Source organism: Cupressus sempervirens, chromosome 2 (genome assembly GCF_028749045.1).
Source record: "Cupressus sempervirens isolate cs-2001-9-10 chromosome 2, ASM2874904v1, whole genome shotgun sequence".
NCBI classification, from domain to species: Eukaryota; Viridiplantae; Streptophyta; class Pinopsida; order Cupressales; family Cupressaceae; genus Cupressus; species Cupressus sempervirens.
In genome coordinates this window covers 134,561,459-134,575,176 of record NC_143119.1, presented here as the reverse complement: position 1 = coordinate 134,575,176, position 13,718 = coordinate 134,561,459, and the positions used below count along the sequence as shown (strand labels likewise).

Genomic DNA, 13,718 nt, shown 5'->3' with positions numbered 1-13,718 from the left:
ATTTTTATAATAAAAATTAATTGTTTTATACTAATTATAAATAAAATTATATTTACATAAAATTATTTATCTATAATTATAAATATTGAAATATTATAAACAAATAAGTGTAGATAGAAGTAAATATTTAATTTTAATTTTAAGTAAATGTAATTTTATAATATATTTAATTTTCATATAGAATTTGAATCATTATATACATATATAATTTCAATAATAAAAAGAATTGTTCCGTATAGATTATAAATAAAATTGTACTCATATAAAAGTATTTATCTATAATTATAAATATCAAAAGTAAACTATACAAATAAATAAGTATAAATAAAAAAGAAAAATATAAATTTTAATTTAAAATAAATTTTAATTTCTTATATGTATAATTCTTTACTATTTAATACAATAAGTACTTTAATATTAAATAATACTTGTTCTATACAAATACAAATACTTATGACTTATGGCATATTTTTTAGGTTGTTGTTTAGACAATGCCCCATTGCTTCTGATCGGTATAATAATTGATGAGATGTTTAAACTTATTTTTCACTGCTTATCTAGTACAAATTGCATGTGTACTTAATGTGGAAATCTAATTTCATTTAATAAACTTAAGACAATCTACTAGTTTTGGGTAGGAATTGAGTTGCTTACTTAGTTCTTTAAGTAGTTCCTAATTTATTATATGGCTGAACGTTGTCATAAACACTCCATGCTAGCAATCAACTTTCTCTTTTCTAATTTTCAAAACTATTTTATTGCTGATGGAAAGACTTGTACACAATTTGTATATTTTCTCTCCATCAAAACTATTTTCCTTTCAATCTTAGTTCTTACTAACACTAGGTGGGATTCTAGTTATAACACAACTCTTGTTTTAAAAATATCAAATTAATATAATTAATATATAAAAAATTTAAATGATATATCAATAAAACATTAAAAAAATTATAAATATTTATAACATTTTTTATTCTTCATAAACTATATTTGATATATTTATAGCTAATTAAATTTTATTAACATTTAAACATCTTTATATATAGCAAGATAGTTTAACTTATTAAACCAATGAAAAGGTTTCATTATATCCAACAAATATATGTAGCCTTGTATTATTTTGGCTGTATAAATTTTGGATGAAATGGAGAACAACATATAATGACATTTTTGTAAGCTTATTATTTCTACAAGTAGGCGAGATCACACATTGAGTTCCTCCAACACTACCTTCGACATATGACACTGGTAGAGAATGAGATAGGATAGGAAATGACTCATTTATTAAGCATACCTATATCAACATGCCAATACTATAAATAAGCTAAGATGGAACTACAATTTATGTAAACATAGATGATAAAGGGAGTAATTATATATGTTGGATGGAGGATGTATTTGTTGCTAATTAGTCATAGTTAACCATGGATGTATAGACCAAATTGGGTGCCCAATTCTGGGGGATAACATTATATGCAGTAAGTGTGCTTCCCGATGAAAGAGACTTAAATCTTATTGAAAATGGAGCTTTTAAGGGACCCTCATCTAAAGCCCAGTTGGTGCCCCATGTCTATTTCAGTCCTTCCTATACAATTGAGTTACTCTGCATCCCATTAAATGATATGAACATTATTTAGCAATCTTTGAAATTAACTTATGCATTTTTGGAATTGGCATGTTATTGTTAAACAGATTTGTCATTTAGAAAATATACAATTTTTCTCAATGGAGTATGTGGCAAATCGATGTCTCCAGTAGTTGGATAGGCCCTTAATATCCAGCCTTCCTCTACATTTAGAGGGGTAGCTCCCTCGTAAGATAAAATTTGTGATTTTTCAATAAAAATAAGTAGAACTTAGAAAATAAAAAGGAAAACCATTGATAGCGAATGCACCACACGCCTTCAATGTTTTCATAAAAATGATGCAAACTGTTAATGAGAGCAATCAAGGACTACACTTGAGAGCTATCATACACAATGTTAATTCAACCATTCATGAATACTCACACCATAGCATGAAAATATTAATAAATGGATTAACAGTTCAACAATTTAGATTCTTTTGAAAAAGAAAACCAAATGCACTTCCTTTATTTCTTTGCACCAAGAAAGTAAGAAATAAATGATTACAAAAAAGAACAATTGTACACACTTTCCATAAATTATTGCTTTGTTATCATAGCATAAGTGCTCCCTATCACCAAAATTGAACTATATTCTCCTCTGTTGTAGCTATAGAACTTCTTTACTGCAAAAGAAGAACCCTCTTACAATAGTTTTCTCCCATTATATAAATTTTGCCAAGAAGTTGGGCAACTGCCCTAACTTACTTCTTATCGAACTTCTCTTGCCTTCCGTCACTTTTACTCCCATGATAACTGCAATATTCATTTTGCACTTTACAATAATATTAATTCTTAAAGAATTAATATATTTTATATTGTGACATAGTTGACTTGGAGAGAAAACTTTAAAGTTGCAAAACCTTAGATAACATTGGCTCTTTCTGGGGACTGCACTCTATTTCAGGGTGTAGAGAACTCTAGAATCTCTGTCTTTTGTAATCTAGTGCTTTATCCATTGGGTATAGAGTCACCACTCCATTGTTCTTGTATTTGTGAGAAGAAATATATGAAGATAAGACAATGGATCTTCAAACTCTTTCACTGTTGGATAAAATGTTGGATAGGCAGGAATATTATTGATCTAATCCATCCTGTTGGAACTCAGATTGTTAGCCTTGCATTTTAATTCTTCGAGACTATTTCCATATTCCTTCCAATGTAAAACATCCTCTACAACTCTATCTATACTAACCATACTACTTCCACAACAATCACAAGAAACAAAGAAAAAAAACTCTCTTCTCAATTTTCTTGCACCCACATTTCTTTATCCTGGCTTCAAACAAGGTCAACATCATTGAACATATTCAAGTTCAATAGACACATTTTTCTTTTGTTCTGGACCCTTGAGTAAGTGCAGAAGACTAAAATAATTTGACCTTTCAATAAAAAAAAGAAAAAGGATATGAATAAAGTTTTACACCATCATCATGCCAGTTACTTCTCTTTTATTAGATCTTGTGCCTCAAAATTTAGATGTTGCACTTTCGAATGCAAAGAAAATTGAAAACTTGATCTTACAAATATTAAAAAAATCTTGATACTCTTATCTTCTGTGTATGAAACTCCAGGTATTCATTTTAAGCCACCTTGCCATCTAGTTTGCTTCGCTATAGCATATGGTAATACACCCTTCATCTCCATCTATGTTTGAAATAGATGAACAAATAGGAGCAGTAATAAAATAGCCTAGGTCATATAGCGTCAGTCCGTTGTCATCTCCATCCTTCCACCATGTGGTCTCAATGTGCTTCCACTTGCAAAAACTACCTTGAGAAAAGTTTGAAATATAAATTTTTTGACCTCCTCATGTATCTGAATTGACAACTCTCTTGTTGGAGAAAGAATAAGTCCTAATGACATTGATGTTCGTGCTCCATGAGGTCACAGTATATTATGATTCATCACCTCCAATTTGTGCTATGATACTACAAAAAAATGATGAACACTCGATGATTTAGTGGAAAATTATCATTTTCACCTAGCCTCTCTTATCTTGCAACCATTGCATCTCAACCCTAATTAGGGTTAACAAAAACAATTTGAATTCTAGCTACACATTTGCCAAGCATTACTAATATTTGACCTATATTTCAATATAGGAGGACTGCCACCAATGAGGAACTCCTTTTACCAAATATACAATGGTCCCAATCTTGTGCCCATTGTTGTAAAATGAAGCCATACACATCATTATTAGAAAATTGCTTTTGAAAAACAAATCATTCTCTATGAAGAATTGTCATATCTGCCGAGATTTTATTTTTTTGGAATTTTTATTTAAGCACATGTTAAAACCTATTCTTAAAATCAAACTCCACCTGTATCTAAGACTCCATCTGTCACTTGATGTCTTTGAATCAATGAAGAGGGTCTCCCATTTTTTTGATTTTTTTAGAAAATGGATGACTCAAGGGAAGGGAAGGATTAAAAGATTATGCAACTTTATTGAAGGGAACACCAACTTAAACAAAAACAAACAAACACAAGCAAAAAATTTGTAAAAAGGAAATGGTTATTTACAATGAAGAGGGAAAAACCCTAAAAGCTTAGATGTGACCACTTACAGGCTGGGAAAAGTATGAACCTCTTCTAACCAACTCTTGATAGAATGGAAGAATGCATTGCATATAGTTGAGCAACATTGCCAATGTGATATTAAACTCATGAATGGAAAATGAATGCAGAGGAGGGAAAATATATATAGATTCAAGATTTTCTTCCACATTTCTCAAATCAATATTATCTTTTAAAAAGATAGATAGAATATCAACTATTTTTTCCATACCTTGAGTCCTTCTATTTTTGGGTTGTCCATGTGACTTTTCCTCCGCAAATTGCTGCATTGATTCCTCCAAAAGAAGATAGTGAAAAAGATTTGTGGGAGGCTGAAAAAATATGTAAATCCTTTTCTCCCTCTTGATTGTTCACCGAGTCCTCTTCAAAAGAATTTTCTTGTCTATGCATCACTTCATCAATTTCTTTTTCTTCAAACATTTCATCTTCCTTTTCTGCTTCTAAGCAGTCATTTGATGCTTTAGGCTATAGTAATGATTTATTAGTGTCCAAGAGATCAAACAAGAAATGCTCATAGGAAAAGCTATCCAAGCCTTCCCAAACAACATCATTTGGTGGAGTGTCATCAAGAGTCTCAAATACAAAAGAATCAAGTTGTGAAATTTGAAAATCTCCTAATAAATTTTCATTTGATTTTTCAACCTCCATTCTTTGTTCAATAGGATATATATCAAGGTCAGTCATTGAGTTAGTTGACTATGAAGCATGTTTATCATCATAATCAACATGTAGATGGTAGGCTCCAGCTACACTACATGAAGTACTTTCACTCACAGGAGGGATTAGGAAATCTTCATCATTAAAGACTGTTAGATTCTGACAAAATCAAACAATGGGCACTGATTTTACTGCCTTGAGAATAGGCCTTTTTTATTTAGGCTTTACCTTTGGATACTGTTACTGCTCATAGAGACAAATTTCTGCCTGTAAAATTTCTTTACACTTTATTCCACTCAAGATCATGTCATCATCTAATCCAATAGCTTCCCTTTGTGCATCTTACAATGTTTTCACTTTTAAATGAAGAAGCAAGAATTTAATCTCTATTTGCATGGCAGCAATGAAAACACACAACTGATTGTTTTCAGTTGGTTGGCTAGTTAGGGGTATCTTATCAACACTTCTATTAAATCTATCAACAAAATCTCTCATGGTTTCCCCTTCTTTGATCTTGATTTGAAAGAAATTTAATAACATCTTAGAAACATCAACCACAAGCATAAACCTTTATAGAAATTTTACCTCAAGATCATTCCAGCAAGTGATGCAACTATCTGGTAAATTTTAGAACCAATCAGCAGCTCTTCCAATGAGACTTCCAACAAATAATCTAACAAAGACATTCTCCTCTTGTACACCAAGAATCCCATAGACAACTGTAATTTCTTTAATGTGATCATCAGGGTCTTGATTTGCATCACCAGAAAACTTTAGGAGATATTCTAATGAACTCTTAGGTAAGAATGAGTATTGAGATAAAGACAATGGCTCAATTTGAGTCCCCCATGGCTGGGATGTAACCAAAGCCATAACACCACAATTCTTTCACCACATTCAATTAAAGTTTCCAACCTCCATCCTCCGGGAGGTAACCTTTAGATTTCCAAGAAAAGAAAAGCACTAGAACTTGCTTTTGAGTCGCCAAAAATCTGTTGGTAAACAGATTTGTCACTTAGAAAATATATGATTTTTCCCAATGGAGTATGTGGCAAATCAATGTCTCCAATAGTTGGATAGGCCCTTAATATCTAGCCTTCCTCTACGTTTAGAGGGGCAGCTCCCTCGTAAGATAAAATTTGTGATTTTTCAATAAAAATGAGTAGAACTTAGAAAATAAAAAAGAAAACCATTGATAGAAAATGCACCACATGCCTTCAATGTTTTCATAAAAATGATGCAAACTGTTAATGAGAGCAATCAAGGACTATGCTTGAGAGCTATCACACACAATGCTAATTCAACCATTCACGAATACTCACACCATAGCATGAAAATATTCATAAATGGATTAACACTTTAACAATTCAGATTCTTTTGAAAATGAACACCCAATGCACTTCCTTTATTTCTTTGCACCAAGAAAGTAAGAAATAACTGATTACAAAAAACAACAATTTTACACACTTTCCAAAAATTGCTTTGTTATCAGAGCATAAGTGTTCCCTGTCACCAAAATTAAACTGTATTCTCCTCTGTTGTAGCTATAGAACTTCTCAACTGCAAAAGAAGAATCCTCTTACAATAGTTTTCTCCCATTATATAAATTTTGCGAAAAAGTTGGGCAACTGCCCTAACTTACTTCTTACCTAACTTCTATTGCCTTCTGTCACTTTTACTCCCATGATAAGTGCAATATTCATTTTGCACTTTACAATAATATTAATTTTTAAAGAATTAATATATTTTATATTGTGACATAGTTGACTTGAAGAGAAAAATTTAAGGTTGCAAAACCTTAGATAACGCATGTTAATTTAATCATACTTAAGATCTATTGTCAAGAAATGGAAGAGGGAGATGAATAATATATTTATTAAATACGATAAACGCAAACATTAAGTTACCTGTTGCAAATCAACCTCTTGAAGATCACCATCTCCATCCCCGTACTCAATTAGCACAGAGAACCAATGATCAATTGATCCTTCATTCACATGGAATGTAACCTTCTTACCAGGATACTCACATGGAACCCTGTTAAACAGGATTGAAAAAAGAAGCTAAGAAGTGAAGATTTAGATTTTTTCGGGGGTGTAGAGTAAGAAAAATATATTGGAAAGTACCATTTGAATAAGATGGGCAACACTCCTGTATTGCGAAGATCAGAAGCTTTGGCAGGAGTAATTGCTATCCCTGAGAAAGCAGTGCCACTAAGATCGAAGTGGTTTGAAGAGCAACCTGGGCATTCATCTGTAACCACTATATTCACAGCTGTGTCCGAGCATAGTCTATTCTCCTCACATTTTACCTGAAATCATATTTGTGAATGGAATTCAGTTAGAGATGTTAGAACTATCATAGTATTACACAAATGAAAGGGTTGTAGATCAATTGGTTCAGCGTAGATGGTAAGGGCTGAACTACAATTAATCAAGTAAATTTATGAGAGTAATGCTATGTTCTTTGATTACATCATTCACCAAAGTTCAAATATTTAGAAATATGATATAAAAGGTGAAGTTTGACCACACAACCACCCACGAACTTTTGACCAGAAAGATATACACATATCATTCTGTGACTGTCAACCAAAACAATATCAACATAGATCAGACTCCCATAAAAATGATAAAATAAACTTATCAATAATATATAATATAATATCATATGCTCTTTATCTAAATAATCAATCCTGTCTAAAACTTTTTAAAGACAATTTGTAAAAATTCCTATGAAGACCAAATCAATTATAAAAACCATTTAAGCTAAAACATAGCTTTCTAACAAATGAAATCTTCTAATGATATGGCCAAACACTATATTTTATCCATCAATAGTTTATCAACAAAAATATCAGCAAAAAGAACTGGTAGACTAACCACAACCAATTGGTTGTTTAAGTCCTCCTATAGATATACCCAGGCACTATGGTAAACATCGATGAAAAGAGATGGTAGCCCAACCACAACACACTGGTTGTCAAAAACTTGTTTTTAGATTTGTGTTTGGAAATTAAGCAATGTTCTGATCATAGATGGATTGTTTAAAATGGTAAATATTTAATGAAATACTAAACTGAGATTTAGAGAGCCATACTAAACTGAGATTTAGAGAACAAGACTAAACTCTCTTCTAAACAAAGCATAAATAATAGAAGCATGGTATTATTTGAATATACCTGAGAGCATTCTCCACATCCTTCACCTTCTCTAAACAAATCAGGGCTTACTGCAGTTACCCTGGATGCAAAAGGCATTGCCTTCACAGTGCTACCATACCCACACGCTCCACCTTTCTAATCACGATTCACAATCACTATTAAATCAATGTCCTCCAAAAGTTTTTCTATCCATTCAACAAATTCTAATGGTGAATAAGAGTAAAACAAAGTATATAAAACATGTCTATATAAGAAATCATATTGATAAGTGGTTGTTAGTGTATATTTACCCTCACTTCCATCTCCATCAGGACTGCCATACCATGTAGCAGTAGCTTGTTGCCAATCTGCAGCTTCTGCCAAGGCAACGTGAATGCATGCAACTATTAAGCCCATTATCACCACCCTTCCCATGCAAACCGCCGTAGCCAAAATAATACTAGACTAGATTAGATCCTACTGGATAAGAAGAGCGGTTAGAATGCAAGGAAAGTGTTGTACTTCCCCTACTTTTATAGCAGCTTAGAAGAACTCTTAGTCTAAACAAGTCCTAATCAACTGTAAACTGTTTTGTTCGTTGTGTAGATAATCTGTATATATATAAGTGAATGTTGTCTGGGATTAAAGGATACAGAGGACCCACTTAGATAATAGAGAACGATATATGAAGATCCCATGGGTGCTTTGGAATGTGTGATTGGTTGATCGTTAATTTAGATACTGTTTTGACGGTCGTCACTTAATACAGAACGTGGGAGAAGACATTTCAACGTTTTATCAACTTTAGCTGGCCACTTTGGTTGAATTTGAGGGCCCGTGAAAGAGAAAGTATGGACAAAAGATGAGATTTCCGAGAAGATTTAGGGAAGAGCACATGGCTACATTGATAAAACGACGTTATTTCTACATCTCACCTGTGAACTTGGCTACGTGCATCCTTACGTAATACTTTACATCCAATGATACAATTTCTTTTTCTTCATAGTTGAGTCAGTATTTATTTAAATTACAGGTTTCCTTTATCTAAGTAGTCCGGTTGTCCCTCAAATACATTCAGGGAGTGAACTTGGTGGATAGTGTCTATATTATAGGGCACTCGGCAGAATGTATCAAGAGTTTATTTTTTAATTTAGTTAATTTTTAAATTTATTTTTAATTACAAAACATGCAGATTATGAAGAACAAATGTTAAAATTTTCAGAAAAATCTATTATTTACGTTTTTTTCAAATTTGGTCAAAGGTGTCATCTCAAGGATAGCCCTGTCCATAGTATACACTGTCATCTTTAAGTATTACTGCCAACCAACTGAGCTATAATCTTTTCATATAAAGATTGGTTTAGACATATGATATTAATTGTTACACTATCCATATTCACTAAGGTGCAACACTAGTAATTATGATCTCATGGATCCACTGCTTACAAATCATACTACACTTCTATATATATAGAAAATATAGAATTCACAGGAAGCAATTCACAAATAGAATGTACCATAGTTGGTGGATGCTATTGACGATATCATGGATCCACTACTTACAAATCATACTACACTTTTATATATATAGAAAATATAGAATTCATAGGAAGCAATTGACAAATGGAATGTACCATAGTTGGTGGATGCTATTAGGAAACAATATGGATAAGTTGTGAAAAAGTTAATTGATTGGATACACAACTTCATCCTTGAAATTTGGTGCATCATGTTTGGGTATTTTGAAAGTTTGCTGGAGCATCACCATCTTTAATGTATCTTGAGTATCTAGATTTGGTGTGATGTATACATTACCAATCTTGAAACTCATAATGTTCTAACTAACCATAGGAATGTGTAATTCCTCCTTCCAAAAGATGTAAAAAATAAATGAGAGAAGAAAAAACAAGAAAAGGATTCTACATGATGGAAAAATTCTAGAACAAAGATAAGTTGAGAAGAAAAATATTGATTATTTGTCAAGGATGGCCCAAGATCCAAAAAGTAATAGGTAATTTCAAAAATCATCTCAAGACAACTATAAATTGAGACACAATGTTTATGTTAGGATTAACCTTAGACAGAAATAATAGTTACATGCAAATATAACCAATACTAGAAAATAGTAAATCTCATAAAAGAGAACACAAACACCATGATTTAATGTGGTTCACCCAATCCCTGAGTTGCGTCCACCAAACATCAAGTCCAAAATTATTACAATCCATTGATTACAACTTGATTACAATCCATAATCACTTACAACTCAATACTGCTGCAAGAAGCAATTTTCATATCACACCTTATGAAAATCCCTAACCTTAAGCCTTTTTATACAAGCTTTTTGCTACTTACAAAATTAGGGCTAGAATAATAGAAAGATAGTAGTCGATGCCTCTTACAATATAAGGTGATTCTTTTCTTCGAAGGTGCTGCCCCCAAAAACCCCTGCGGGGGCATTGCCCCTCAACCCCACCTTGTACTAAAACAAGGAGTGCACCTAAGGCATTGCCCCAGGACCCTACAGGGGTGCTGCCCCTTGACCCCATCTTGGGGGCACTATCCCCAAACTCCGATAGAAATAATATGGGGAGAAAATTGCACCAAATAAACCTTCGAGTCTAATTAGGCTCCACATCACAATAGTTTAGGTTTAAACATCAAATGGTGGGTAGTTAGATTAAGATGAGAATGTTGAAACATTTTTAAAACTAGTGATGACTCTAATTGGTTTGTTAATGAATCTTTAAAATGTTGTAGCACTAAAAGAATAGGATTTTTGCTCAATCTTTGTGTTTATATTTTGTAATATGTGCTTCTTGACATGAAAAAATAAATACAATAATCAAGAATTACATGCAAATGCAAACAATTGTTGTTCTACATACTTGACTCACATTCTAGTTATAATAAAAAACTTTATATATAGTCATTGCATAACTTACTAAAAGTTGAGTATACCTACTATTATATACATGAATCTTTGAACTAATGAAATATTCACAAATTATATTTTCTTTTAAGCATAAGTAGAAATTCAAAATATCTAGAAGCTCAAAATTACATCTTATGTACATATAAAACTACAATTAAAAAAGTCTTATGGTTGATTCAAAACTTATAGATTAAACCCTAGATAGTCTTACGTTAAAAATTAAATTAGTGAGCATCACTTGAAAAATGTACTATAACATAGCTAGTGGTCCTATGGAATGAACTAGATCATAATCAAATGATTGGATATTTATTGAACCTTAAAATTTAGTTTATATATTTATTGAACCTTAAAATTTAGATTAGTTTGAATGTATATCTTGTATCAAAGGTTTGTTAGAGTATCACCATTTTCAATGTAGCTTGACCTATTTTATCTACATTTGATTTTATTCTCTACATGACCACTCTTAAGACTCATTATTTTCTAGCTCATTGTTAGGACATATAATTTATCCCTCTAAAAGATTGTCAACATTTAATGAGAAAAGACAACATTAAAGTGGAGGATTAGAAAGAGATTCTATATGATAGAAATATTTTAGAAATAAATGAAGTAGGAGAGAAACATTAAATATTTATCAAGCTTAGCCTAAGATCTAGAAAGACCTAAGAAATTTCTAGAATCATATTAAGATATCTCTAAATTGAGGCATGATGTAAGATTTTAATCTTCAAATGTTGGTTAATTGATGAATTAAGGTGTAAGGGATTTTGATTTTAAAAATATTTTAATAATTCCAATTGATTGATTAATGAATGATTAAAAGTAACATTCCATATTGGCTAATATTTGCAAATTGGGTAATTTATAATTTTTTGGCTAGTAATTTGGCTAATAATTTAATATTTGATACAACCTAAATCATCATAGTTTTATAAAATTTTGTTCTAGAATATTTAAAATGGCTCAATAATTTATTTTATTGAAAAATTTAAGCTCAAATATTCACCACAATATTCATTACATGATTAGATTTGAGTCACCTAAATATAATGTATTATTGGAGAAATTAAATTGAACTAACCAATAATTATCATAATTATTAGATACTTTAGGGATATATCACTAATATTTAATTTTCACTATTGATTTAAACTATATGTAACAATCCTCATAATATTCCACGAGGTGAAAAAATGTTCACTTTTGATTTGTAATATTCCATGGTGATTAATGAACTTCCTATTATTATTGAGATTTGTAAATATTTTATGCAAAAAATTGTGATTCAAAATAATCGCCAATATTAATCATATTTAGAATAAAAAATTTAGAGATTCGCCAATAGAAATAATATTATTTTTTCAAAATAATGAAAGATTCACCAATTTTTTTAGAAAAAAATTGGAGGCAACTTTCTTAAAGTTTACCTTGATGTTGCTCTAGTGAACAAATTTTTTATTGCATTGGTGAATCTTTATGTTTATAGTTTCTAGGATATTATGGTATTATTTATTTCTTGATATTATCTTTGTATGTATTTTTGTCTCCATCTACCTCAATACTCAAATCAAGAGTAATTCAAGTTTTGAAAATAAGTATTTAGCTTTAAGAATAAACTAATACATTACATTGTAAATAGACTTCTATAACCAAGATTGCACGAAAATTATATGAAATGTCTTATATGTTCTAGATACTTGAGTTACATTCCTAGCAATAATCTAAGAGCTTACTAAAGGGTTAATATACCTATTAGTACTTACATGAATACTTGAAATGATAAAATATTTAAATGAATATTATGGTTTGTGCTACAAATTCAAACGATGTCCCCAAAATATCTACAAATAAAAATTGTCTAAAGTTAATAAACCTAAAATAGAAAACTTATTTTGTTTTGTACAAAATTTGTAGATGGTGCCCTAAATAGTCTTATATTAAACATGCCAAATAATTTAGAATTGAAGATTTACAAAAGGTGAGCATCAATTTGAAAATGTAGTTTATCACAATAGTAGACAATATGAGAGTAAACTATCATAATATTTAACTAATTGCATTTTGTTTAATCTTCAAATTTTTTGCATCAATAAGATACAATGATTCATCATGGAATATGTAATAATAAAACTTGCACTATGCATGTTGCAAGGATCACAATCATGAACCAAGACCCAAATTTTATACAAGACATATATTAATCTACTAAATAAATGTCACCAAATAATATATAATATAATAAAAGATATAAATCTGATGATAAAATCTTTGAGCAATGAATACGAAGATTAAAAAAAACAAGGGTCATCTAGGCATAGGAAACATGATTGTCAAGTATTAATAGCAATGAGAATCACTACCAATTGGCCGTGTAGAGCTTGGATGAAGTGCCTCCCATGTTTTCATTCTTTTCAATTGTTATTTTAACCTACACTATACTTTGATGAATTTACTTATTATTTTGATATGGAGATTCTTTGATGACTAGGCACTATTTTGATTACCAATATCATAGCTGCTAGATTTTAGATGTGTTATTGTTTAGTTTGATCATATCTACATGATGATGCTAGTGCCATGACATGATATGATATCTAGTTTACTTTGTATTAAAACAAGGACTATGACTTATGTGTTATCAAATGGATATTATTGGATTCATTTCTGGTGTGCTTTTATGTTATGTTTGTATCTCTTTTACCTTTAGTAACTATATGCTCAAATGACGAATAATTTTTATTCAAGAATGATTTAATTTAAATTATTTATTATATG

General features: G+C 30.7%; 1 protein-coding gene across 1 annotated transcript; it reads right to left on the bottom strand.

Moving 5' to 3' along the window:
* Positions 1-1,408: 1,408 nt before the first annotated feature.
* LOC149571406 (expansin-B3-like) lies at positions 1,409-8,441 on the bottom strand. Its single transcript, XM_089809124.1, is given in 5 exon segments — positions 1,409-1,603; positions 6,768-6,897; positions 6,987-7,171; positions 8,042-8,154; positions 8,314-8,441. Coding segments are annotated over 5 exon segments (747 nt in total). The 5' UTR covers positions 8,438-8,441.
* Between the last annotated feature and the right edge of the window lie 5,277 nt (positions 8,442-13,718).